The sequence below is a fragment of the Alosa pseudoharengus genome, unplaced genomic scaffold (genome assembly GCF_046254945.1).
Source record: "Alosa pseudoharengus isolate Yale_2024_CS ecotype anadromous, Long Island Sound unplaced genomic scaffold, YU_APseudo_1.1 YU_APseudo_1.1_scf_6, whole genome shotgun sequence".
Lineage (NCBI taxonomy): Eukaryota > Metazoa > Chordata > Actinopteri > Clupeiformes > Clupeidae > Alosa > Alosa pseudoharengus.
Window position 1 is genome coordinate 40,980,138 of NW_027468848.1, and position 27,781 is coordinate 41,007,918.

At 39.3% G+C, this 27,781-nt stretch overlaps 1 protein-coding gene across 1 annotated transcript; it reads left to right on the plus strand.

Moving 5' to 3' along the window:
- The first annotated feature begins 9,342 nt into the window (after positions 1-9,342).
- scarb2a (scavenger receptor class B, member 2a) lies at positions 9,343-26,753 on the plus strand. Its single transcript, XM_076271182.1, has 13 exons — positions 9,343-10,007; positions 11,871-12,028; positions 12,507-12,654; positions 12,786-12,980; positions 16,569-16,660; positions 17,022-17,141; positions 17,887-18,065; positions 18,943-19,061; positions 21,628-21,701; positions 21,874-21,925; positions 22,055-22,207; positions 22,999-23,046; positions 23,477-26,753. Exons 1-13 carry the CDS (start codon positions 9,885-9,887, stop codon positions 23,606-23,608), a joined length of 1,593 nt encoding a protein of 530 aa, XP_076127297.1. The 5' UTR covers positions 9,343-9,884; the 3' UTR covers positions 23,609-26,753.
- Positions 26,754-27,781: the final 1,028 nt, after the last annotated feature.

Consider the following 27,781-nt stretch of genomic DNA (forward strand, 5'->3'; position numbering starts at 1 on the left):
TTACTGCGCAAGACTCTACCTGGCTGCTCTGCATTACAATGAGAATGCTGCACGAGACCAGGCCACCTCATCCTCTGGGGACCCTCTCTACAGGATGCATTTCCCAAAGTACAGGAAGGGAGAGTGCAGGGTGAAACCCATCAAAACTGAGACAACATTCCGTAAGTTACATAATCTTTTATTTATCAACAATAAAAGATCTGTTCATTATGTATGCTATTGCACTATAGTGGCTTTACAATGAACAAAACAATAAATAAATGTACAATGAAATACTTTACAAACTATGTACATAGTTACAGAAGTGTTTGTGAAATATTGCACAGGGTATGTGGAACACTTGATGGGCTTCATCATTGGCGAGGTCTTTATGGACCCAGAAGCATACAGGGAGGAACTCCTGAAAATAAGCATTCCTCCGGACCTGTCCTCAGAGTTTGAGCACCCAGAGAAGGAGGAGGTGATCGCCAACTACGTTTCTCGCTTCAATCCAGGGGAGGCAGTTTGAAGCCCACGTATTGTCCTTGGCTGTCAGGAAACTCCCGACGAACACGCAGGACCACACATGACGGATTGACGACCCTTATTCTGCGTCCAAGGAAACCCCAACACCAACTGACAAAGCTCCTGTATGCAAGATACCTGTAACGACTAAAAAAAACATTGCATTAGTTAGCAGGTTACATAATCTGTCAGTTCTGTCAAAAATGCAAAGTGCAATTGTCATATTTCAAGGAAATATTATGTTTTATTTCTGTTTTTTTGTAATAAATATATTTTGTAATGTCTTATGTGTGTATGTTTGATACCTGCTGAATTTGCAGACAATAGCCATACATAAAAAGAAAGACAACAACAATTGGGGCATGTGTTGGTGTGTAAGGCCATTAGTGACCTATGAACATAGACTAACATCTGCTTTTGCTGATAAAAACAGTAGCCTGTCACTTCTCATGAACACTGGGAAAAACTAATAAGTAGCCTAATAAATAACACGTACTGCTCTATTCCCCGGAGCCGTAAGGCCCCATGGTCAGCTCTGTAGATGTTCAGTGCGTTCTGAAGAGAATAAACATTCAGGCACACCGGGTATAAACATGGATGATCAATTATGCATTGAGGGATCTCCTCCAGCTGCTGCAGACGTCGTGTGATCTATAATGGTAAGGTGAGTGCACAGTCGCTAGCATTATTCGTAAATGAGTGAGTAATATGGCATACTCGCTAGCTCATTTGTAAATAAGTTAGTAACACGGTGACATATCTACAGGCCTTTCTGTAGCTTAGAAATGTTACCTGTGGAATCTCCTGGCAGCATATACTCTGCCTCAGTTGGCATTGCCCCACAATTTCCACACGCACACCTATATAATTAATAATATAAGCTAATCAAGTGCTGTGAATCTAGTGAAGTTTTTAAATGCAAGCAAATGTTAAATATTGTAAAAAGACTGGCTTTATGTCACTAAAAATGACATTACGTTTACTTCATAACAGGCTGAAAAGGGTCAAGGCTAATAGCCAAGCCTAATATGACACGTAGCACAGATGGAGGATAAATACATTGATTTAAAAAGTTAACAAACCATTCAGCAACTGCTTGCAGCATTCGTGGAGGTGTTTCTGCAGGTGGCTCCTCTTCATCTTGATCTGGGTCAGACTCTGGGTCGAACATGTTGGGCTGGAGTGCGCCTCTGTAATCCGTCATTTTCACTCAAGCGGTGGAGGTTTTCACGTGAAGAAAACGAGCAGTGTAAACATCTGACAGGTGGGGCGTGGCCAGCAATAGCTTATTTGCATAAAAGTGAAGGAGCCCTAAAACGGCTCATTCTGAAAGGGACTGAAGCTGGCAAGAATTAGGCTGCAGAGATCTCTTTATGTGAGATTGATTTTGTGCAAAAAACTTTATGAACATGTTTTGTATGGCCCATAGACCTATTCTAACTTGTTTAAAAAGAGGTATAATATGTCTCCTTTAAGCTTTGCACCCAGGGGTGTGGCAGGTGTGTTCTGGCACATGATCCAAAATTGCTATCTTACACCCTCTAAAAATCATTACGCCACTGACCAAGAGAAACCTGTGGGGTATACTACGAAGCATGTTAGACATATCTAGGCTATGTAGACATATTGAGGCTTCACAAAGCCTTGACTTGGGGTATACATTACATTACATTACATTACATTACATTTGGCTGACGCATTTTTAGCCAAAGCAACTTACAACATGGTAAACAGTTTACGTTTTAGAGCAATTCTCAACAGTTTTAGGACAATTTAAAAAGCATTAGAGTACAGTAAGAATAAGTGCATCAGTGAGTGCTGTTTTTAACAGTTACTTGTCAGTTTAAGACGGCTGGTGAGTGCTAGGATCAGCAAGACTTGTTGTAAGAGTTGCTATGAGAGGAGATGTTCTCTAAAGAGTTGGGTCTTCAGGAGTTTTTTGAAAATGGAGAGGGATGTCCCTGCCCTTGTAGGAACTGGCAGTGTGTTCCACCAACGAGGAACAACAGATGAGAAAAGTTTGGATTGGCCTGAGCGTACTGGTGGTAGAGCTAGACGTCGTTCGTCTGAGGAGCGCAGGGGTCTGGAGGTAGCGTATGTCTGTATGAGGGCATTCAAGTAGGTGGGAGCAGAACCGGAGACTACTTTGTAGGCAAGCGTTAGAGCCTTGAATTTGATGCGGGCCGCCATAGGTAGCCAGTGTAGCTGGATGAGCAGCGGGGTAACATGTGCCCTTTTGGGTTGGTTGTAGACCAGGCGCGCCGCCGCGTTCTGGATCATCTGAAGTGGTTTCACTGCACAGGCTGGGAGACCTGTCAGGAGGGCGTTGCAGTAGTCGAGTCTTGAGGTGACTATTGCCTGAACCAGAAGTTGGGTAGCATCTTGAGTCAAGTAAGTCCTGATTTTCCGTATGTTGTAGAGTGCGAAACGGCATGACCGGGCGACTCAGGCAACATGATCTGAGAAGTTTAGTTGGTTGTCGAGAACAACTCCTAGATTTCTTGCAGTCCTGGTAGGTGAAACAGACAGGGAGTCAAATTTGATGTTGATGTTGTGGTGTATGGTAGGTTTAGCTGGGAGGACCAGCAGTTCAGTCTTTGAGAGATTCAGCTGGAGGTGGTGTGCCTTCATCCATGTAGCTATGTCTGAGAGGCAATCCGAGATCCGTGCTGAAACCAAGGGATCATCAGGTGGAAAGGACAGATAGAGCTGTGTGTCGTCTGCATAGCAGTGGTATGAGAAGCCATGTGAACGGATAATCTGTCCCAAGGAGGTGGTGTAGATAGCAAAGAGAAGGGGGCCCAGCACTGAACCCTGGGGGACCCCTGTGGTGAGATGGTGAGGTGCAGATAGCTGACCAAGCCATGATACGTTAAACGAGCGTCCTGTGAGGTAGGATTCGAACCAGGAGAGAGCAGAACCGGAGATTCCCATGTTAGCGAGTATAGAGAGAAGGATGCGGTGATAAACCGTGTCAAAGGCAGCCGATAAGTCAAGCAGAATGAGTACTGATTCTTTTAAGGCTTCTGTTACAGACAGCAGAGCCGTTTCGGTAGAGTGGCCGCTTTTGAACCCAGACTGATTTGGATCCAGAAGGTTGTTCTGTGAAAGGAAGTCAGAGACCTGTTTGGAGACTGCTCGTTCAATGCCTTTGGATAGGAAAGGCAGGAGTGAGACAGGGCGGTAGTTCTCGACTTGAGCAGGGTTGAGAGAAGCTTTCTTAAGTAACGGTGTTACCTGGGCCATTTTGAACGTTACGTTAAGTGATACTACGATAGCAGTTGTGTGATATATTCATCAAACTAGGCTTTCAGCTCAGATCTGTGCGCGTTCTCGGTGTTGGGATGACGTTGGCCAATCATGAAACGTGGAGACGCACAAGACCACCTATATTTAAAAACAATTACTTCCGCATTTATGAGCGATAGTGTAATCTACACTGTGGTCATTTTTAGTGTCTAGCCTAACATCAAATAAATCGATTGTCATCAGATGTTGTATGGTATGCACGTCTAGTGGCATATTTGCACGCACAACACTATTAAAGCGCATAAGATATCCAAAATGTGTGTAGAGGCGGAGCTCCACCTGTAAGATATATGACAGAATCCTACATGTGAGATAACTTCGTTTTTCAACACAATTGATTGGTCAGTGGGCGGTAGATTACACGATTTGAGCTATAACTTCAAGCACATAACCTCCTTTAGTTGCGAGCATAAGATACCATGGTGAGATAGCGACGCTAAAACAAATCGAGTTTCGTGTCACAGCATACCCTGGCTTTGAGCGCAACATACACCTCGCTAACCCAGTAATCGAGATTTGTAGTATACCCCACTGGTCAGAAATCCTTAACGAGTTGTTTATATGTTATTTTGAGAGTGCATTATCAACAGTGATATGGGCGGGTGCACAACGCTTCTCTCATCCACCGGAGGGGTATTTCACAAAAGCAGAATTAAGACATCCAAGATAAGTGATAAAGCGAGGTTTGACATAGCGTTGTCTGGTCATCCTAGCTCAACTCATTTCACTAACGCCAATCCAGGATGAGTAGGAGCGACTATTCGGTAAGGTCTGCTGTTTATTCTGATATATGGTTTGTCATGTGTTGAGGGAAAAGTTTGTGATGAGATGAATGGGTAGGGAGGTGGGTGCAGAATGTAATATGATTAAATTAAAGTTACTTTTCCCGCGAACCGTGAATTTGGTGAATTTGGACACACCGTGCGCTGCCATGCGCTGTCACTTTCTCCACTGCGTAAGACTTAATTAACTTGCGCTGTGAATGCTAAGCTTAATTTGATAGGCCATAGGCTAAATAAAATCACTAGTCGGACACAAAGCAGAATATTAAAAGAAGGGGGCACCAGGGCCACTGTGGCCTGTGAACCTCCGATTTTCAAAGGGGCATCACGGCCAATGCAAGGGGCAACGACGGCCATGGCCGTCCTGGCCGCTGTGAAATTCCCACCCTACCATAATTAAAATGATAACCATATGGTCTTAGGCAGGCAATTTTTGTGTTTTGCGAATAAATACATGTAGCAAATAGTATACAAATGGAATAAAGCTCCTAAAAAATTCACATGGAGGTCTGATTTGAATGTCAGCTGGCTGAACCAATAAGACAACATAATTCACATTAGAATTAACTAAGCCTGGCTGTTAGCCTGATCGGGACAAGGCTAGGTGCAGAGAATAAATCCCCATGGTAACTTATGCCATCTCTTTTGTGAAACCAAGTCAAGGCTAAATTCATCCAGGATAACCAAATATATAAATACCCCTCAGCTCCTCCAACCCCAGCACGGAGAATAGATTAACCAAACGTGACAGTACAATGAATCCTTGCGATACTGGGTTGGAGGAGCTGGTAGGGGGGACAGTTGGTAGTGTTCTTAAATCTTCTGTAATAAACTCCAGGTTCGCTAACTACGGTGGTGTTGGTGCTTTGTTTTATGTGTACGGACCCTGAGCAAGCTACTGACTGGGTTTGGGGCTGTTTTGAACAATATTACTGGTTAAAAAATGCTATTTGGGTAGTGTTTCGCTCATAAAGCTGCAGTTGGCAAGTCTGACTGATTGAGGGGACTCCAAAATTTTGAATGTTTGCAACTCTCATGCCCCTCCCCCACTACCACCGAGCACCCTCTCATTGAGTTTGCCTGTCGTGTGCACCAGACTGCACAAAGCTGTGATTGACAGTCAGATCAATCACACAGCCCTGCTCTGATTGGACCAGAAGAACCGGGAGCTGTGGATTTTTGCAAAACAAATAACAGGCTCTAGCTGGAGGTAGAAGTGCGGGGTTTTTTCTAAAACCGGCTTATTTATGTTGTTCTGTCAGAGCATAGTGTTGGTTTCAGTGAATATGATCAAAAAAATCTTGCCAACTGCAGCTTTAATCCACTGTTTGCGATTTGGGGCTATAGCGTGTACTGGAGCAAGCTCTGTAGTGGTTGATCAACAAAAACATACTGTCTCTTCACAGCTTATTTGATGTGTTTTAATGCAGAAAAAGAGCCTGGGGAGTTACACTTTAGAGTTTTAATTTTCAAATATGACATTCACAAAACATGGGCCTGATACTGACATATTCAAAACACAAAACAAAAGGAGTGTATATTTGTTTTTCAACAGGGCTTCCTCCTATTGTGCTGGCAGTAAAATGTGTCCAGTACTTTTCAAGAGATGTTAATGTTTTCCTGTTTTTCTGTCTCTTCCTGGCACTCCAAAAATCCAGTTACAATGATGCTTAAAACAATACTGACAAATACATTGTGAAAAGTGTGCTCTTCAGATTCACTATGTTGTGATAATATATTTGTATACACAAGATTCAAGGGAAGACCGTATCACACATGTACCTGTATATTTCACACTCATTGATGTATTTTTCTGTTGACATACAGCCTTGCTGTATTGTTGAAGAACTAGGATGCTCATTGAGCAGATATCAATCCAGTCACAGAGGTCATTGGTTCATTGTGATGAGATATTGACAAAATGGAACAAAAGAAATTTGCACATATCTGTTAAATTTGTCTCTAAATGTTAACACTCTTCACTTATGCATAGTAAAGATTACAACCACAACAAAATAGAGATACTGGTGTTGCCATTACATAAACATAAACATACTTGTTTCTTTATAAAGCTTTAGTGTGGTTCTGATGATGAGTAAAGTTGACAAACTTCCATCGACTAAAGTTGTGACATTGGTCCAAGTGTTCAGATTTAGAACAGACATTTTTAACATTTGACTTAACTCTGTTCCTCATAACAAGCAGTCATATACATTATTTTTTTTGTGATGACCAGGATATTCTCAAGGCAAGTAAAAAGGCTCATGGTATTGGAGCTCAGGAAGCTCAAGAAAGCAGAGGAAGGAGATTACAAACCAAGTCTACTTGTTTGGATTCCAACACAAGAAAGACAATGAAGTATTCCCCTCAAGCAACAGGGACTCAAGGTCAAGTCAGTGTACAGGGGAGGCGTCCGAGCAGTGTACACCTCACCCCTTTCCTGTGGTGCAGACACTTAACCCAGCAGAAGAGTCTCCACCCCATTTGTTGTGATACAGACAATGCCCCCACCTTGTATTTCATAAGAGTCAGTCATTTTATTTAGGCAGTAGGCCTACATTTTCAACAATGGTCATGTTTGTGTCGATTGAATAATGATGTTGACATTTGTATGAAACGTATACAGGCACAGGGCCTCAAAATATAACTTAAATATAAGCTAAATATAATATAAGAAATGTAAACTCACAGAAAGACAGCTTCAGGGTATACAATACCAGACAATACAGGCAAATTCACACTTTATACACAAGGGACAGGTGCACACAAATGGACAGGCATAAACATATCATTATGGGATGGCCATAGAAATCATAGAATTCATTGGTCAAACCTAACCAATCTTACTTCCTACTTTGCCTAAATTTGACAAAAAACAGCATTAGCCTATAACAATCTATGTGAATACAATTGTAGGTTATACTTATTTTATGACATTTTAGAGGTGGTGGAGCTTTCTTTGTAGTCTTTGAACAGCCTCTGTATGTTGATGTCTTACACTTCATCCATAAATCAACCTTTTAAAAAAAACTCCTCAAGATGTCTCCATTTAAAATAGCACACAAGGTGCTGAAAACCTGTTGCCACCATTCCCATATGTGACAAGCCGTGATCATCAAGGTCCAAACCAGTACGGAAATATGTCGCAACTTAATTTCCTAATTTAACAACGTGCGTCTGTGGAGGGAAAATTCCGCTGTGCGTCCAATGCAAAATAGGAATGATACCAACGCCAGTGTACAAAGACAATTGCGCTACGTGCAAGATAAAGCCCTCCATGTTTTATCTGGATTTTCTAGTTGGATTAGCCTACATTATCACCTTGCCTATCCTGAAAACATGTCACTGGTCCAATGATTCATTAGGTAATGCACTAATGAAAACTAGATGTAACGGCGGCGAACTGAGCTAGCATGCTAGTTGCCCGTGTAAATCCTCGCCACCACTAACCTAAAGAATGCTTCTAACCAGTGGTTAGAGCGTTCGACTCTCATGCTGGTGTGTGTGGAGGTATGCGCGGGTTCAAGGGCCGTGAGCGGCGGACGAATTACGACCTTGGTTACATAGACCTCTATGTTATGTAAACGTATGAATAATATTCTATTTCTGCTTATGGATCTCCTAAATCCTGCAGAGAGATCATGCGGTCACTTTACATTTATTTGAGGGCATGGCCTTAAAAACATGGTAAAATTGCATGTAATATTGTTGCTTAACTTTGTTGAGTATTTCCAGCATATTACTTATTGATTGGTTTGCTGTCACTCTCTGTATGCACCATGGACTTTTGCCATAAATTTGTAGGGCAGCTAGCTAACCAAAACAACAATGGCCTTGTTTACTTTGTAAGGCGATGGCTAAGAAATGAAATGTACTGTTATTATTGTTATTATCATTATTATTAGATAATTAGCCACATAATGTAAAAAAGGAAGTAAATTCACATAGAAGCATATGACAGCATTCATTTTTGGCAGATAACTATCTCCTTTTAATCTTTCCCCTTTCAACACCTTTGGGCCCACGCCCACACATGTCATAAAAACACTGCAAAAACCCTAATTCATCATGCAGATTTTATAAAACAGTAGTTACATTTTCAACATAAAATAAACCCTCCTGGTAGGCCTACTGATGATGATGTATTTTTCAAGGCTTAGCCTGTGTCTTTTTTCAAAAGAGTTGGTTCACAATCACCATGTCAGTGCCATCCGGGTATATGCCAACAGTTCTCATCTCAACAGAAAAACGAAGCCTCCATTTATAAGCAATGATTAACTTTCTCTGCATTAGCCTATGCCTACTACAGGTACTTTATTACTCACACAGGGTTGAGTGACATTGTTACTGAGCTAGTTATTTTGGAGCTCTGATACTTGTGGATGTATTTCAGAGATTTCACATTCCCCCTTTAGTGAAATCCCGCCCTAAAATCAGTCGATCAAATACTGCATCACACTCAATGACGTTTAGCCAATCACAGTGCAATGGGGGTGGTCTTCAGATGGTGGTCCGTGACAGTCTCAGCCAATAGTACACCGAGTTCATTAAACAAAAGCGATTACGAAAAATGTCGTTGTCGACTGGAATGGCACATTATTCATGTGGCCGGAGTAGTTCCTTAAGGAACCCCACACAGCGGTTTGCAACTTTTGCGAAAATGCAGTGAAAAATATTCATCCATGTCATGAATTTGACGCTTCTCTGTTATGACCACTCTCGTATTTTGCTGGCGTACTATTTGCATTAATGCGGTTGATGAAGCATACACGTAATCCCGAAATTAGCCCGGTTTCTGTGGAACTTAATAAACTTAATAACGGTTCGAAACAAACAGACAGAAAAAAACAACAACTCACAATACGAGAAAGCTTTCTCTTTAATACAATATGTGAACCTATTGAAGGAACACACCCACTCCCTCAATCACCCAAACGTCTCTGCTCGCATGACCGACTTCATTTAAATTAGTAGGGAGGGAGCAAAGGTGTTCCTCCATCCACTGCACTATCAGCTGGCTTTCTCACAGCTGCTGCTGAAACCACTGAAGAAGCATGTTGTGACTGTGAAGACTTGAAGAAGAAAACACATTTTTAAGCAAAAGAAAGAACAGGGCGGGTAGAACTACACGGCTAAAGGAGCAGTCGACCGGTACAGTTACTTTGCTGAGAGACGAACAAAAAAAACAACGAATTCAAGAGCGAAGTTGTAACGTTAAGCTACTCACAACGTTAGTATCAGCTAACTAGGCATAATTTGCGTCAACGTTACTCATATTCTTATATCAACATGACGAGAAGATCGTGTGCCATTTATGTTACGGGAATTGTCTGCGCTCATCTATTAATTCTTGGGATCGCGCTGCTTGTGGCTCAAGTGTTTCAAACGATGATCCACAGTCGCTTGAAAAAGGTAAGATGATCTCTGTGTTCTATGATCTCTATAAGGCGAATTAATTTCGTAGTTTAAGGTAACGACAACCTTACAATTCAAGTAATGTTACGGTTAACGTTAAACCTAGTAAAGGTAGGTTGTAACGTTAAAACCAAGCCTAGCTACATTGAACGGGCTTCTCCACTCTTTGTCGGTTAATGCGGAAATTAGTGTTAAAGGTTCCAACGAATCTGTTTAGGTTCAGGTTGTAACTTAACGTTAGCGCAAGAAAATGTCTAACGTTATTTCAATATCAGAGAGTTTGGCCAAACACTTTAATACATACCAATTAACTAACATTAAGGAAGTACGCTTGTGTGGACGATTAACTGTCTTGTTAACGTTATACCACGTGTATGAGCCAGCTACGTAACGTAATGTGACCGTTTTAATGTACAAAACCAGTTCTATCATTGTGTTAGGGGTTGGGGTTTTAATATTAACCTCGAAGTAACTGGTACTTCGTCTTTCGTCGTATTTGTGTTAGCGGCTCCATGTTTAATGTTACTCCTAGGCTAGCACTAGTCCATTCCAAGGAAGTTATGGTTGGGAGGTGTCTCGGAGAATGCGTAGGGGGAAGGGTCTTAGCAGCTACTGCAAACGAATGGGAGTTACCTTCCTCTGAAATACTTGGAATTTTATTGCCTTCCAACTTTTTATTTGTGGCTGGCACCGGCTCAAAAGAGGAATCTCCAAATACTGTGTGTTTGCGAGGTCAAATTGAGCCTCCGAGATCTGATACCAATGTCCAACCAAAGTAAGAAGTTGCTCTTTTTAAATGTAAGGTCGACAAAAAAAATGCAGGACCGACCGCCTTTACACGATAGACAGACAGACTCTTATGCTTATGTGTAGACTATGAAAAACACGAGAGGTCTTTGCCACCAAATTTGATATTGTTGTCATACAACATTTAATATGACTCCCGGGCATATATTTGGTAGACGCCAGGCGCAGTTCGGTCATGCAATTGGTTAGGCCCATATGAGCTTGAGGGCTATAACAAGAATAGTAAAATATTTATTGCAGTGCTGTTGACCATACATGTCTAAATGTCATGTTTATTCAGATTTTTATGAATGAATGTATTTGAAAATAATTGTAGTGTGTGCATTATAACACCTCCACAATGAGATTTAACTGAATGCCATATCAGTTAAAGGTGTTTGTGTGTGTGTGTGTGTGTGTGTGTGTTTGTGTGTACTTTGAAGGCTTACCTTATTCATCACGCCATGCTCATGTCAAATTGAGCTGTACTTATTTATGAAGCATTTCCACTGTGCATGAGACAGCACAGCAGGCCTGCAAAATCTGTTGTTCTTTTGGGCATTCTATGAGTGATGTATCATTTTCTATCTTTAATGAGAGAGCCTATCTTAATATAACATTTTCTTTCTTTCTTTCTTTATGCATTAACCACTATGCTACCACCTCCTGATTTATCTCATGCTCTTCAAATTCCTTTCGCAGTCCTCACATCATGATAGTTATTTAACATACGAGAGCAACTGGTAGTCATGAGAATTGCATGTAGTTTGGATGTTTCACAGTCCAAGCTCTGTAAATGGGTAAACAAAGGGGCTTGGACTGAGACATAGGCCGATGATTCCCGCTAGTGTAGTTTGAGGAGCATGGAAGGGAGTCATTTGATTGGTTTTCAAGCTGAAATATCAACTACCTTTCGCCTGAATTGTGGACGGTACCTTTTTAATAGGCTTAAATGTATTGTATTGTAACCATTTTTAGTTTGAACACAATGTCATTTTTTTAGTAGATGCACTAACAAGAAAACATTGACCGTTATGTGCCTTGACCATTTTTTTATTGTCCCCCCTCCCCTAGGAGATGACTTTGACAGAGAACAGTCGAGTATTAGATGCTTGGATCAACCCACCTCCTCCAGTTTACATGCAGTATTATTTCTTCAATGTCACCAACCCTGATGTTGTTATGGCTGGTGGAAAGCCTTCAGTTACTCAAATAGGGCCATACACTTACAGGTAGGGGCATTTTTAATGCAGGTGTTTCATGTGTGTCGCTCAGATTTTGTATAAAAACCAAGAATCATAAATTAAATCTAAAGTTTTAAAAACACTTAAAAATTAGAGTATTTCAATGTACGTGAATTTGTATCTGAGTAGAAATAGTACTGCTTGACAAAACCTGTAAATGTAAATATTGCTTCTGGTATACAAACCTTTGGCTGGTTGTGTGTTCCAAGGATGGCAGTTCCAAGGAAATCCTTTTGCACTGTTTGTCCTTCAGAAATGCCACTCATCTTTGTTGTGACTGCCGAGAACATCAAGATTATTATCAAGGTTTCAGTGTAAAACATTAGCACACTGTCAAGGACTGGCTGTTTGAAACATAAACAACAAAATCCTTTTCATTCGTGACTTGAACAGGATTTATGACTTTTTATGGTGTTTGAAGTGTGTAGCCTATTCCCTTTTACAAATATTGGTCGTACTCTTTCAGGGAATATCGACCACGGGAAAATGTGTCTTTTCTGGAGAATGGCACAAAGATTTATGCCTTGAATCCAAAAAGCTTTGTGTTTTTGCGGGATATGTCTGTGGGCGATCCTGAGGTTGACCTCTTGACAACAGTCTACATTCCTGTTGTGGTGAGTGTGCATTTGTATTTATTGTGATTCAGTTCTCTACAGTCTGATTTGGACATGACCGGTTCTTATGCCTAATGACCTTTCTCTAGAAACCCTCTGCTCAGCCTCCCTGTCTTTCTCATGCCTTGTAGGCTGTGATGAACGAGTTGAACTCCTACTCCTTTTTCCTTCGCACTTTTGTGTCCATGTGGATGAACTCCCAGGGCCTCGACCTCTTCATGACCCGCACAGTTCATGAGATTCTTTGGGGTTTCAAGGACCCTCTTATGTCGAAGATACACTCCTTGAAACCTGACGTTGATGAATATTTTGGACTCATGTATAAGGTGAGCATCTGTATTACATTTTGGCTAAATTGTGGTTTTTGCCGTTTCATCACGTTGAATGTATGTGAAACATGTCTCGCACAAGTCGTCACTTGCGAGTAGAAACACATGTCAGTGTAGTGCTCAATGAAGTGAACACACAGACTCATCCTTAAAGTCAAGATGAATGTGTGAGGGGCTTTTCTACCCTTTCAGAATGGCCTTTAAGATGTGGGCAGATATTCCCCCACATGAAAGTATGGTATGAAAGTCCAAGGGTGCATGTGCAGTTTATCCCAGCATAGGATTGGCCCCTGGAATCTGAGCAGTGTTCTTGAGTCGTTTGCTCATGCTTGTTGATTACAAGCCATATTATTCAGATACATTTTGTAACAAACTTAAAGTTTCATGGCATTGGATAGGTACAATGATTGAAGAGCATTTCTGCAATTCCTAAGAGGTTCCAACCCCTGTATTCTTTTATGTTTGCTATTGGTATGATTTTGTATTCTGTGAAGTGGTGGTGTTGATATTTCTAAATCTATTCCTTTTCATGTCCCCCTGACCTTTTTACTAGTCAAAATGCATTGTCATCTCTACTTTTTGACCGTCTTTGCATGTGTTTCCTCTTTTACTCGTTTCCATTACACACACTGTTCTCATTTCCTTATTATAATTTAACATGTAAAGTGTCACCAATAGTGATACTTAATCCATAATCAAACAGTTATATATATTCTTCACTTATTTTTTGAAGTATGTGAGGGACCCCTGAGACCATATTAGGAGAGCATGACATTCAACAATGAATGTATTGCATGTGGATTTGGAAATGACTAGGATAGTTTTTATACAAATAAGTTAATTTTAACCTACCATTTAAACTTTATGAGTAATATTTTGTTATACGGCAGGCTTACAAGTTAATTTAGCCTACTATTTACACTTATAAGTGATCTTTTCTTCTACGACAGTCCTAACATTTTTTTGTCATACTTTGACAGTTTCGACTGCTGACTCTGCAGTCATTTTTCCATCATGGGACTCTTCTGAAGATGACTGCAGTGTCAGCAGTCAAAACTGTCAAGGAACAACAACACTTTCGTATAAGAAAATATCACTTATAGGCTAGTTTTTCATTCATTTCAATGAAATTACAAATACAGTAATTTTCCACGTATTAGCCACATTATGTACTAAATGATGGTGTTTTATGCAAATTAAAAAAGACAAAACTTTGCATTGACCACACCTATGTATTAACCGCAGTGTCCAATAGCCAAATGAATCAGATCAGAAGGAAGAATGACGAAAAAGGCATTCCCATGTATAGCCTGCCCCGATGTATTAACCTAATAAACTTAACACAAAAAGTAAGGGAATTTGTGTTTAGTAGATTATTTCTCTGTTACAATGTTTTTTGGCAATAAATCTTATACCGTTGGAAAGCCTGTTTAGTTTCCTTTCAAATGGTGCCCTATTTGTAAGTAACATGCACTTGTGGGATGAGCAGTAGAGCTGAGTATGTGGGTTGCGCCCATGAAAAATTTGCCAAATCTTCTCTGCCATTGCCAAATGGCTCATCCCACAAGTGCATGTTCCTTACAAATGGGGCACCATTTGAAAGGGAACTAAACAGGCTTTCCAACGGTATAAGATTCAAAGAGCATTGTTAAGAGCCAAAAAGCATTGTTACCACAGAGAAATAATCTACCACACACAAATTTCCTTACTTTTTGTGCTAAGTTTAGATGAGGAAATTTCGCAAAATCAATGTAGATACAGCGGGGAAAATAAGTATTGAACACGTCAACATTTTTTTCAGTAAGTATACTTCCAGTGAGGCTATTCGCATGAAATTTTCACCGGACATTTGTATTAACTTAGGTAATCCACACATATATAAAAATCCAAACATTAATGTCTAAAAGTAGTGTTATGAGTAAAAAAGTGGAATGGCACAGGGAAAAAGTATTGAACACGCTAAGATAAAGCAGTACACAAACGCAAGGAATGGCAAGGAACAAACTGGAATCTATAAGTAGTTAGAGAAATTATCCCTCCTATCTGTGCAAATTGATATAAGCTGGGTTAGTACATACTGGTGGGCTATAAAAAGGTTTTTTGTTAACAAGGTGTCACACAAGAAACATTTCATGATGGGTAAAAGCAAAGAGCTCTCCCAAGATCTTTGCAACCTTATTGTTGCCAAACATATTAATGGAACTGGTTACAGATGCACTTCAAAACTTCAGAATCATCCAGCAAGCAGTATTGGAGCCATTATTTGCAAGTGGAAGGAACATCACTACATCATCAACTGGCCATGCACAGGATCTCCTTGCATGATTTCTGACCAGGAAGTCAGAAGGATAGTCAGAAGAGTAGCCCAAGAGCCAAGGACCACTCTGAGAAAGCTCCAGAAAGATTTGGAGGCAGCAGGTACAATTGTTACAGAGAAAATCCACCGCCATGGCCTCTATGCACGCTCATCCAGCATGATTCTATTGCTGAAGAAAATCATGTCGAAGCTCGTTGAAAGTTTGCTACACAACATTTGAACAATCCTATGAAATACTGAGAGAATGTATTCTGGTTAAAAATGTAACTTTTCGGATGTCATACTACACACCATATTTGGAAGAGAAATGGCACTGTGCATCACCCTAAAAATACCCTACCAACAGTGAGGTTTGGAGGTGGTGGCATCATGGTGTGGGCTGTTTTTCATCTCATGGTACTAGCAGACTTCATACAGTTGAAGGAATGATGAATGGAGTCATTTTTTTCTGGGAGAATCTTTACATCCACCAGGATGATGAGGATGAGACATGGCTAGACCTTCCAGCAGGACAATGATCCTAACCATTCAGCAAAGGAAACTCTCAATTGGTTTCAGAGAAAGGAAATCAAGGCCCTGACTTCAATTCAATTGAACAGTTTTGGAAGTTAACTAAAGATCAGGATTTACAAGAGGGACCCCTGAAATCTTCAATATTAAAGGACTATCTGTTTAAAAGAATGAGCCAAACTCGCACCAGAATACTCTGACTGATTAGTTTCATCATACAGGAAATACCTTGAAGCTGTCATTACGAATAAAGGCTTTTCCACAAAGTATTTAAGAAATTTCAGCAGGCGTGTTCAATACTTTTTTCCTGTGTCATTCCACTTTATTGCACATAACTCTACCTATGGACTTTTAATGTTTGGATTTTTTTATATGGGTGGATTATCTGAGTTAATACTAATGTCTGGTGAAAATTTCATGCGAATAGCCTCATTGGAAGTATACTTACTGAAAAAAATGTTGACGTGTTCAATACTTATTTTCCCCGCTGTACCTCTTTTAATAGACAGGAAATTACAGTAACTATTATGTTATCAGGTTTGGGTGCTTGGTTTATGGTTATACCATAGGTATATGAAACCTCCATTTCATTAGAGGATTTAGGCGTTTAGAGTTTTAGAGTTTAGAGTGCCAGGATACAGCACTAAAAAGTCAAGGGGATTTTTGTGTTTTGATTTCCCTTTTTCCATTCTATGTTTGTAATTATTATGTATGCAGTGAATGTTCATGTCAATCTTTTTTTTTTTACTATGACACAGAAAAATGGAACCCATGAAGGTGAATTTGTCTTCCATACCGGTGAACAGAATTACCTGGACTACGGCAAGATTGACACATGGAATGGATTGCGGTAAATATCTGAAGGACTAGTTTTGTTGGCAGATTTGTTTTGTACCATCTTGCTTTTAAGTTTTCCAGAGTAAGCCACACACATCCCATTACAAAGGGCCACTCACACCAAGAACGATAACTATAACGATAAAGGTAAAAGGTCTAGCTAATATGAATGATGACGTGCACACATAACTGTAACGATAACAACTATATTGTATAGTTCCAGTTATCTTTGTACTTATCATACCTTTTGTGAATGGCACTTCTGTTGATGTTTCAAACAAAATAGCAAGCTAGCTCACCCCTCCCTCCCATGCAATTGAAACTGACATGAATGCACATTCTGTGACTATATTTTTTGTGGTTGTTTCCTGCAGACATATGTCATGGTGGTCATCAAATCAGAGTAACATGATCAACGGAACAGATGGCAGTGTGTTCCACCCTCTTCTATCCAGAGATGAACTACTGTACATTTTTGCGGCTGACTTGTGCCGGTATGTTCTATATCTCATCTCATTTATACCATTTTGCATGGTTTCATTATATGTTGCTATTCACACCAGTTTGATTGTGGCTAATTTGTGTACTTTTGGTCATGTTTGCTTAAACTTAGGGGCCTTTATGTTCCAATGAAACACAAAGTGCAAAGTCTGTCAACAAGTTCTTGTGAACTGTAGCTATCGTGTGGCATAAGGGAGCATTGAGTTGACTCATCAATGTTTGCGCTTCAATGTCTTGCCCGTGGTGTTGATATATTGATTTGGCCTAGTTAAATTAGCCTTAGTTACACTTAGGATGTTTACACTTTGGGATCTTATTTGAATGATGAGGAAAGTGCAAACATCCAATAATTGCCCAGATTTGTATTTGGTTTAAGAACCGAACACACCCAGTCCTTCTGGAAAACCTGGCAATATTTTTTTATTTTGTTAAAAACATGTATAATAATTTCAGTGGCAAAATGTTTTCTGTTAACGAACCATAGACACCCCCCCCCCCCATTGCCTCACAAACTGTACAGTACTGTGCAAATGTTTTAGGCATTTGAAAAACAAAACATTTTTTCTCCATCTTCTCCATTACTGTCATTCAGAAATATGACTATTTTCACTGTTCTTTTTGAAAATGTTGAAATTGATTTTAAGTGCACTTTGTATGTTGTTAATTAAGTAAAAGGTATTCATATGTCAAATTCAACCTCTCACTGATATGGCTTCCTTACAAACTCTACAAAAACAGATCTATTCATCTTGGGTATGTGAACGATGAGGTTGTAAAGGGCATTCCTGCTTACCGCTTTGCCCCACCTTCTGATGTCCTGGAGAGTCCAGACAAAAATCCTGCCAATGCTGGCTTTTGTGTACCTGCTGGTGATTGCCTGGGCAAAGGTGTACTCAAAGTCAGCGTCTGCCGGGAAGGTAAAAAAAAAAAGACCCCTCACTGACCCTCTTAATACACCTCAGATATAACCTGCTGTGTTGTATGGGATTTCTCTTGGCTTTAACAACTTAAAAAGGCAACTCATTTTAAACTCTGCAAATCACTGGTGCTAGTGACTGAATGTCAGGTCTTACAGGGAGGCTACACCGGGCACGTAACTGCTGCAACAATTAGCTTCCACTATGATCAATGGAACTGGCTACACCAGCTGTGATGGTGGCGTGTATGTAAAAAAATAAATAAAATACACCGATCTTCTAAAACTGTTTTTGCACGTCGCCAACGGAATGCTTCCATTACGTGCAAGGTGCATCTTCCTAGTTGCACTGGTGAAAGGGTGAACTATTGCAATCCAATAATAGCAATAGTTCACCCTTTCTGTGAAGGTTTTGAAGTAAGCAACAGAATGTAGGTTTCACATTCTGTGAAGACTGGCAATGTGTTCTTTTTCTGGTGCTTAGATCAGTTTGATTAAGATGCCTTATATTTAGTGTTTAACATATACTCTGAAAGACACAGAATGATCTACAACTGTCTGCACTGCAAAATTGCTGTGGTTTAATCATGACCCAATTTCCCCTTTACCTAAATGATGGCAATGCAGCAGTTAGGGTGCAACATGTCAACCTGCTTTGACCTTTGGCATTCAGTGTTAAACAGTCAGTGTTAAAAGGCAAATGGCATAAACCAGTAGTGGGCCATTTTATTAATAGGTGCAGACTTTACTTAAACAGATCTAGACAAATGCTTAATTTTTCAAAAACATGTTGCCACTGATATCACTTCAATTATGACTAAACCAGCTGTTCAATGCAGGCTGTATTACATTTGTGTGCATTGCTTTTTGTGTTTCAGGTGCTCCAATAGTTGTCTCCTTCCCACATTTCTATCAGGCTGAGGCCAAGTATATAAATGCCATCGATGGGATGAACCCAAACAAGGAAGAGCATGAAACATATTTGGACTTGAATCCGGTAGGTTAGGTCTGATTTTCTAGATTATGGATGATTGTACATATAATGTTGCAGAAAGACACATCTGGAGTTTCAGTCACAGAGAATAACATTTGTGAGGCACAGAACACATGGAAAGAGCATGGAGGAGTGATTGATACAAGTGTTTCCTCTAGATTTTTTTTTAGCCGTGGGGGCAGGCCATCACCCACCCACCCACCCCCCCCCCAAAAAAAAAAAAATATCAGAAGGTTACATATAAGGCTACAATATGGACAAAATGGCATTTCATTAGAATACAATATCTTTCTTAACCTCTATTTATACACAACACAATGGCTCTGACTAATTTGTAATTAGTTTTTTTTTAGACTCCTAGAATCTATAGCTTAATTTGAACCTATAGCATAATAATAATAAAACGGGGGTCCCCGGGATTTTTTTTAATTCTAGTTGCTAATCACACCATTTAATGTAACTTGAGAGGGACAGGATTCAGTCTGACTCATGTCACGTTAACCCACATGTCACTGCTTGAACACGTTCACATTGACAGTGGAGAAAACGCTTAGCCTACTTGGTCTCTGACAGTAATTACGTTTTGTACCAATATGTTGTAGAAACACAACCCACGACTTAAATTACTGGGCTATAACCGCAAGTGCATACAAAATGTTTTGGCCAAGTTTAGAGCCATCCCCACATTTGCAAAATTGCTTTAATCTAATTTACCTTGGTTACTACCAGTCATTGCTTTTTTCCTGCATCAAAGCGTGATTAAGTGCGCATCTAATGTAACAGCGGAGTCTCCACGGAGAGACATCCATTCTCCAGTTTTTATTTTCGCTGTTGTTGCGAGCTAATAGGCTACGATATGGGAAATACTTTGAATACGATCAGCTCCAGAAATGAATGTGGTTTCCTTAGCCTGTGCTACACCTTACCAAGTTGTGCGAAAATTGTACCCGCAGTTTTTGCGATGTTGACAAACATGCGTAGAACATGGAAGCTCTTGATGGCGCATGCCACTCACCTCTATAAAACCAATATATTTATGAAATAAAACTAGACCTCGGATTAAAAAAAAAATTAGCATTTTTGTTTATCAGTTTTGTTAAACTGAAATTGTCTGCAGCCAGCGGAGGGCATTTTGCCTACCATGCGTCCGGACAATATTGTGCGTCTGCACTCATTCGGAAGCAGTGGCCACCGCTACAACGGCGGGCCATAATAACCTCCTGAGTAGTTTTAGGCTACACATTATTAAATTGCAGTGTGTGTTTCAGCCAGAGGGGGAGGATACCGTCGGCAGGATTAATTAAAAGGCAACCGCAACTACATTGTGCGTCTGCTCTGATTCTGATACCATGGCGGCATTAATGCTAATGCATGGCCGCCATGCTAAAATCAACGTAGAGGAAACACTGTTGATACTGTCAAGCACTGTGATAGAAATGTAATGGACCTTTCTGGTCTGTCAATTATAATAATCTAAAAAAAACAATCAAATTGTCCAATTTTCCTGAAGCTCCTCCTTTTGTCCCACAAACAAATGGTGGCTCTGGTAGTGTGTACATTTACATTTATTCATTTAGCAGGCACTGTTGTCCAAAGTGACACATATATTAACTATATTACAAGGAATTACATTGTCCCCAGAGCAACTTGGGGTTAAGTGCCCTGCTCAAGGGCACAAGGGTGGAATTGAACCCACAACTTCCCGTGGGGTCTTAAGACCTTAAAAGTATTGATTTTCATTTGCAAAGTCTTGAATTTGATTAATTGTGACAAAAAATGTTTTAGCTTAGAAACTGCTTAACATCGCTTGGAGCACTTTTAATATGCTTTGGTTTATAGCATGTGATTTGTGTGGGATAACGTTAGTTGTGGTGTCATGTCTGGCTGCGTTAAAACATTCACCCGTTTTTTAGTTCAAAGATTCTAATTGTAAGCCTGAAGTCAATGCCTTGCTAGCGGTACACCTTGATAAGTTTCTGCCTGTTCTGCCTGTCAAAACAAGTTAATAACCAAAATTAATTGTTAAACACTGGTTCTCTGGTTAAGTTTAACATTACCACTTCAATAGCTTGTGGGACCTTAGGAACAGTAACTAAGGAGGCGGGAAAAACTGCTCAGAAGAGGAAAGGTCCATTGTCAGGAATTGCTTGGGTGCTGGTAAAGTTTGTACCAGTAGTTTTAAGTTAAAACAAAGAGCGTCATCACTGTTTGGCAACATTATGCCATACCCTGTGAATGGTACTTGACCGGAGCCAGTTTCATCCTGCTACAGGACAATAACCTTCAAATTACGCAATGACCTATGATGATCTATTTATGGAAAAAGCAGTCAGCTGGTATTCTTTCAGTAATGGTTTAGTCAGTGTAGTCACAGGATCTCAACCCTATTGCCCAACCCTCAGCACATGTACAACCAGTCCTTCAGGACTGTAATGCTTTAAGTGGTGCAAATATAGGATCTTTACTTTGTCTTGTATTCAAAATGATAACCACATTTTGATAGATAACTATCCAAATAAACAATAAGCGATCAGTGCATGTAGTCTAATAAGCATGTCTTTTCCTCCAGACAACAGGTCTGCCTATTCGTGCCTGCAAGAGAGCCCAGTTGAACATCATTCTGAACAGAGTGAGCGGATTCCCGTAAGTGATCACAGAAATCACACTCACATACACTTACCGTGATCTCCAAATGTAAATTCTTTACTTTGTTTTACGTTGATAGCCTTGTATTTTAACCATATTAGATTTGACTTTATTGTCAATGTGCAGAGAAACAAAATATTGTAAACAAAATATTTCCTTCTATTTTCAGCAAAACAAAACATTTCAATGGTACCATTTTCCCCATCATGTATGTAAATGAGGTAAGACGTACTCTTTGAGCATTTTTAGTAATTGATTGATACCTAGTGAAATGAAAAGAACAGTTATCGAAATATTGCAAACAGTGTAATTCTTCCTAAACCTACCTGTAAATGTTGCTGTGTCTCCAGACTGCAACTATTGATGATGAATCTGCTGCCCAGATGAGGACACTGCTGCTCATTGTCACATTGGTGTCCAATTTCCCCCTCATCATTGTTGGAATGGGTGCTATCCTACTATTAGTCCTCATCTTTCTAGTGTGTCGCTCTCGACAGAGGAAGGTGAGTTAGGACAACTATTTTATAGAAAAAGAGAATCTTATTTTTTTTGCATATGACTCTATGAGCATTAGTTTGATAGTGAACAGCTGATAGAAATGGACAAATATGCCTAGGCAGGTAATCTTAATCTGTCATAAATTAAGCTTTACACAGAGGCGGATGTTTTGGATTGAGGCATAGCAACATGTTCTTTGATGACTGGGAACATTTGCTAATTACAAGCTACAGGGTTCCCACAGTCTTGGAAAGTACAGAAAAGAAAGTTCTTTCCCTGGGTTAATGTAATTCCTCAACCTCAGATATCCTAGGTAGATAACCAAGATATAACCTGTTAGACTGTAATTATATATATTATCATATATATATATATATATATATGATATACACATTTTTTTTTTAATAGTGTCCCCCCCCCCCCACTGCTTGGTTGAATTTCCTATTGTCCTGCGTAATTTAGAATGTGCATTAAACATACATATATATGTATATATGTGTGTATATATATATATATATATATATGCAAGTTCTAAATTACGTGCTATATATGTGTGTGTGTGTGTGTGTGTGTGTGTGTGTGTGTGTGTGTGTTTATTTATTTTAAAAGGTAAAACTGAAACTAAGGTCCCTATCCATGAATAAATGTATATGATTACTGAAGAAGGAATAGAGCACTTGTGTGCCTGAATGAATGTTATTGCACGTAACATTTTATCTAAATGAAAAGGTGGCTATGTAGCTGAATGTGCCCGAGTTATGTTTTTAATTCAATACTTTTTTCCGTTCCTATTCAGAGTGAAGTAAAGCGTATTGATTTTTCTGAAGCTTTTCATTCTTTTGCTGTAAGTCTTATTTTTCCCATTTTGTTCATTTTCATTACTTGCCTTGAATTAGATTTTAAAATTATAATGTTTTGGTATGAGTAGAGATTCAGACAATACAGTGATTTTGATCATTTCCTTTGTTCTTATTTTGTTTGATCACTGAGTTGTTTTTGGCACCAAATCTGCAAAGACTGCGTTTCTTTAAATACTGTAGTGTTTGATATGTCAATTCTGGCATCTTTGTACTGTAATTAGCCAAGGTTTATAAATTGATTTTGCTTTCTTCAGCTATGAGGTTAATACACGTACAGTTAATATGGTTTTAATATGGTTTTGTTTTTTTAGCTTGCAGAAAAAAATATTGTCCTGCGGTTTATACACAGTGCAGCCAATACACAGGACATTACTGTAAACTTAACTACTTTTTCATGCATTGTCTCTTCTACAGACGGCCAAAGATGACACTGCTTATACTCAAGTCAGTGATAAGCCAGATGATTCATCTGAAAACCGCACAAGCCAACCAATGAGGAACGGCTCCTACATCGCCATGTCACCTGTGGAGGCACAAAAGTGTTGAGGTTTTGAGGGATTTGACCAATGAGCCTTTGCTTCCAGGGGTGCTTTCTCTATTATTTCTATTCTCCTCAGTGCGCTTAATTTTGTGCTTGTCTGGAAACATGACGGCATCATTCCAAGTATTTTCTTGGACATATTTTTGATTTACCCTCTCATTTCAGTGTTTTTATGGAGTATTGGCCTCTTGATTCTCTTTACCATACTTTAAAAAGTCCCACATTCAACTGTGTCGGTGTTCAAAAGTTACAGTAGCCTGTCCACAGACTGAGATGGCCATGCACGATGGGGTATAGTACTTTCTCAGAAAATGTGTGACGTGCTCAATGATCAATACCATCTGTGTGTTTTCTTAGTAGAGGCCAAAGAACTCTAGTGGGTCATGAGGTTAATAGAGAAAAGGTTACATTCTTTGGCCACAGTCAGATAAGCAAACATGACATAAAATCCTGTGAAGTTAGTACTATGACTGGTGTATCTTCACACTACTGTATCCAGATTTGCTGAGCGATCAGAGCATTGTCCATATGCAGTCTGCAGCCTTTTTTACTGTAGGAGAATTAATCCACTGAAGGCTAAATCATCTAACTTTTTGCATAAGTCGGGGATTGGGACACCATCTAGTCATGGCATTGTGTTGGTATGCGTGTGCATGTGTATGTGTGTCCTTTTGCCAATTGCATTGGCAGACCAAGAACCACTTAAATGTAGCACTACTGACCTAAATATTTCCCTAGCCTTTTTTATTTCTCTTTTTACAAGTGCTTTTACAAAACAATGATGCCATTGCCTGGACACATTAACCCATTTGTTCTCCATCATGATGAAATGATATCCTTGTCAAAAACAGGCAGGCACCCTATAAGGTTACCTTTAAAATGTCAGAGGCATGATCCTGGAATCATGATGTATTTGTAAACTTCTTTCACAATGAAAAATGGGATATTTGTTCAGAACGTACAAGCAAGACTTGGAAGGATATTATCTGCCTTATGTCTTCTGCATGGCAATAACATAACATCAAGTGGACAGCCACACTGTGTCCAAACCCATCCAGAGAAGAGCCATATTGATGTTTTTGTGTGTGAATGTGTGTATATGTGTGGTTCATTCTTTCAGCATACATTTTGAATTTTTAATAGAAGAACTTGAAAGCACAATAGAACTCCATTGGTGTGGGGTCCATGTGGCCAGGTGTTTACAATGTCTTAACTCTACACTGTTTTAGGGAATAAGCATGTACGTTATCAAATGGAAGTGGTATGAAATGAGAGAATTTAATATTTTTTTGTTTCATGCCTAATCTCTGGAGTACATTTGACCACCTGGCCAATATTTCTTATAATTGTAAAATAGTCAACTGGAAGATACGTTTATTTCCCACTTATTTCCTCATAATTTTGATTTGTGGATTTCATGGTCGTATCATTTCATCTTCAAGCTCATGTTTCAGGTGTATTTTCACAATTTATGAATGGCTCTTCAATGTATCATTCCTTTACTTTAGTGATCCTTATACTACTTTGCTGCTAATGAAAATATTCATGCTTTTCTTTGAGCTGGGAACTAATCTTCATTAGAAATCAGCAGAAAAGCTACAAACTTACTGCACTGGACCAGATTTTTGTAAATCGGTGGTGAGAACAAAAAGTTTGCATGCCCTTTGCTTTATTTGATCATCTCTGTCAGCCACACGTGCATATAACATAACTTTTTTTAGAAACACATATTTCATTATTATAACTTTTTTTTAATTTTATTTCTGAGGTATACATTTTGACAAGTATTGAAGTATTAGAACTGGAACATTAAATGTGTTTATTGAGACTTAATTCTGTTGAAATCAAAGGGAAGTAGTCTGAGTGTTGGTGCAGCTATGGATTGTTATTTGGGATACCTGTCAGCCTTTTGGCCTCTGCTCTGTATTCTGCAGTGCTGTGCACAACAATCAGTGCTAGGAATAGCCTGAATGATGAGCCCTTATGGAAGCCTAAAGGAGATTGTAGTTGCTGGATTTGGTGGTGCACCAAGGTGCAGATGCTGTAAGACGCTTTGTGACTTGAACCTTTAGACCTTAACTTTGAAGCATGTTAAAGAATTCCACACATGCTCACTGGACCATGGCAGACTACTTTTTTTTCAAGTAGTTCTTGTTCATTCACAACCCCAGCACATTTGACCAAAGATATCCTGACAGACCAGTCCCAATGTTGTTACTTTAAGTAACTATGTCTCCATTGTTACACCTTCTTAAATGGAGGCACAATATGAACAGTATTAATGAAAGATTACAGTGCAAGTTCTAAAATGGATGCCACTCAGTTCAGTTCAAATTTGTGTAAATGAAAAAGTGTTGCCAATGTGATAAAACATTCAGTATTATATATTGACAGCAATATCAAAATGATTTTCAAGACAAACATGTTTTATGCTAAACCTTACCCTTGGTTGTGATCATTTCAATGTTTTTCATTATTTTATATACCTGCATTTTCGTAAACTCAGCATTATGATGGTGTTTTTGTTATGTTATGTTTTCTTGAAGGCCAGATGTCTTGCTGTGCAAAAATCAGTGTAAGCAGAGAGAATTACAGACAGAATGCCTTGCCATGTATAAGTATGTGTGATGGCCTTTGTTAATCACAATTGCTAAAGTTTGTTCAAGTGTGTCAGACTGGTGTGGTTGTCAATGGAAGGCTGAATGTCTTTGAGGAAGACTAGTAGAGATTGCTGAAGTGTCATGATTTGGGGATGCATAAATTTTGCAATCTAACCTTCTGCTTAGATGAATGAAGCCTGCCAATCAGGGATGTACTCTTGGTGCCATATCCTTGTTTACTTAATCTGCTTTTTTCAGTAACACTATGGTATTAATAATGTAGCATTTGGATTTTTTTATTTTCATTTTGACACTCTGGTCCATCAAAATTTCACCTAAAAGTCCTGTAGATTGGTTAAGATTTTTTGTTGTTGCCTGCAATGAAGTTTTTGCTGCTGAAAGTGACAATCTTAATGTCATGATAGGTGCAAAATCATTTCAAAATGATATCCATTCTTACTTTTGATAAATTACACTGCACAAATGTTTATACAATGCTTTTGTAAACATTTTTAGTGTTATTTGCAAAAAATAAATAAATAAAATATCATTGTCATTTTTTAACATGTTTATTTATGTATAGCATGTTTTCTGTATGTTTTAGTATGCACATTAGATATGTGCGAATATTAGCCTGGCTAACGTCATACCCTCATCTCAAATGAGACTGAGTCTGGGAACTAGGCATAGACCTCTCCAGAATAAGTCCCGCCTCCTAACTTCAGTATCCATCCAACCTTCGGTCGTCAAATGTCTATGGGAAATAACATGGCGTTTTGAAAGATCGTACCTGTCAAAGATTGGCCTACACACTTCTGCCATCTAGTTTCCACTGGATTTTTTTTTATTTTCGGTGCCGTTTAAGTAGTATAGTCTATAGCAGTGGTTCTTTTTTATGGTAACTGTCCATAAAAACAGTTCAACTGTTTGTGATGGACAGTTACCATAAAAAAATAACTATAGGGATCTTCTAGTATTTTGGGACAAAATATTGTAGTAATCCTAATCCTACAGGAATAGGTTACTACACAAAGCTCCTTATTTTTTTTGGACATAGGCCTACTACAAAAGTACTATAAGACAAATTATTAGAATATGAAATATTCTAATATATTATTGGTTATATTATAATATATAGAAGGTTAAAATAGAGACATTACAGAACATCATCGAAGTGTCTCTTCTTGAATGCAACTATTGCGAGGGAACCTATTGCCAAAGAGTACAGAAGTATTGCGAGGGAACCATAGACTCCATGGGCTAAATTATTCACCCCTGATATCTGAATGCATGAGTCTATGTAATCAAACGGGTGGGTTTTCAGTCCGCTGCCGCCGCCACCACCACCACTGGCCAGTCTGTCAGAAGAACTCTAAAAACCACCTCTAAATGGTTTTGAAATGATTCTTACGGTGTCCCCAGAGAATGTCTAATAAGGGGAGAACCGCCACTCTCGGGAAACTTCCGGTTTCTGAACTGGTTGCAGTTCCTGTTCTGGTTCCACATGAGGGCGCTCACGAATAAGTGCAGAATGAATGGAGGTCTATGGAGCTGTACCCCTCAAATCCACTTTTCTCG

What these genes read in the sequence shown, in the direction of transcription:
- scarb2a (XM_076271182.1), top strand. Translation starts at nt 9,885, where the DNA reads ATGACGAGAAGATCGTGTGCCATTTATGTTACGGGAATTGTCTGCGCT. An exon ending in CCATCATGTATGTAAATGAG is followed by an intron (nt 21,926 to 22,054) that starts GTAAGACGTACT and finishes CTGTGTCTCCAG; the next exon opens with ACTGCAACTATTGATGATGA. An exon ending in AAGCTTTTCATTCTTTTGCT is followed by an intron (nt 23,047 to 23,476) that starts GTAAGTCTTATT and finishes TCTCTTCTACAG; the next exon opens with ACGGCCAAAGATGACACTGC.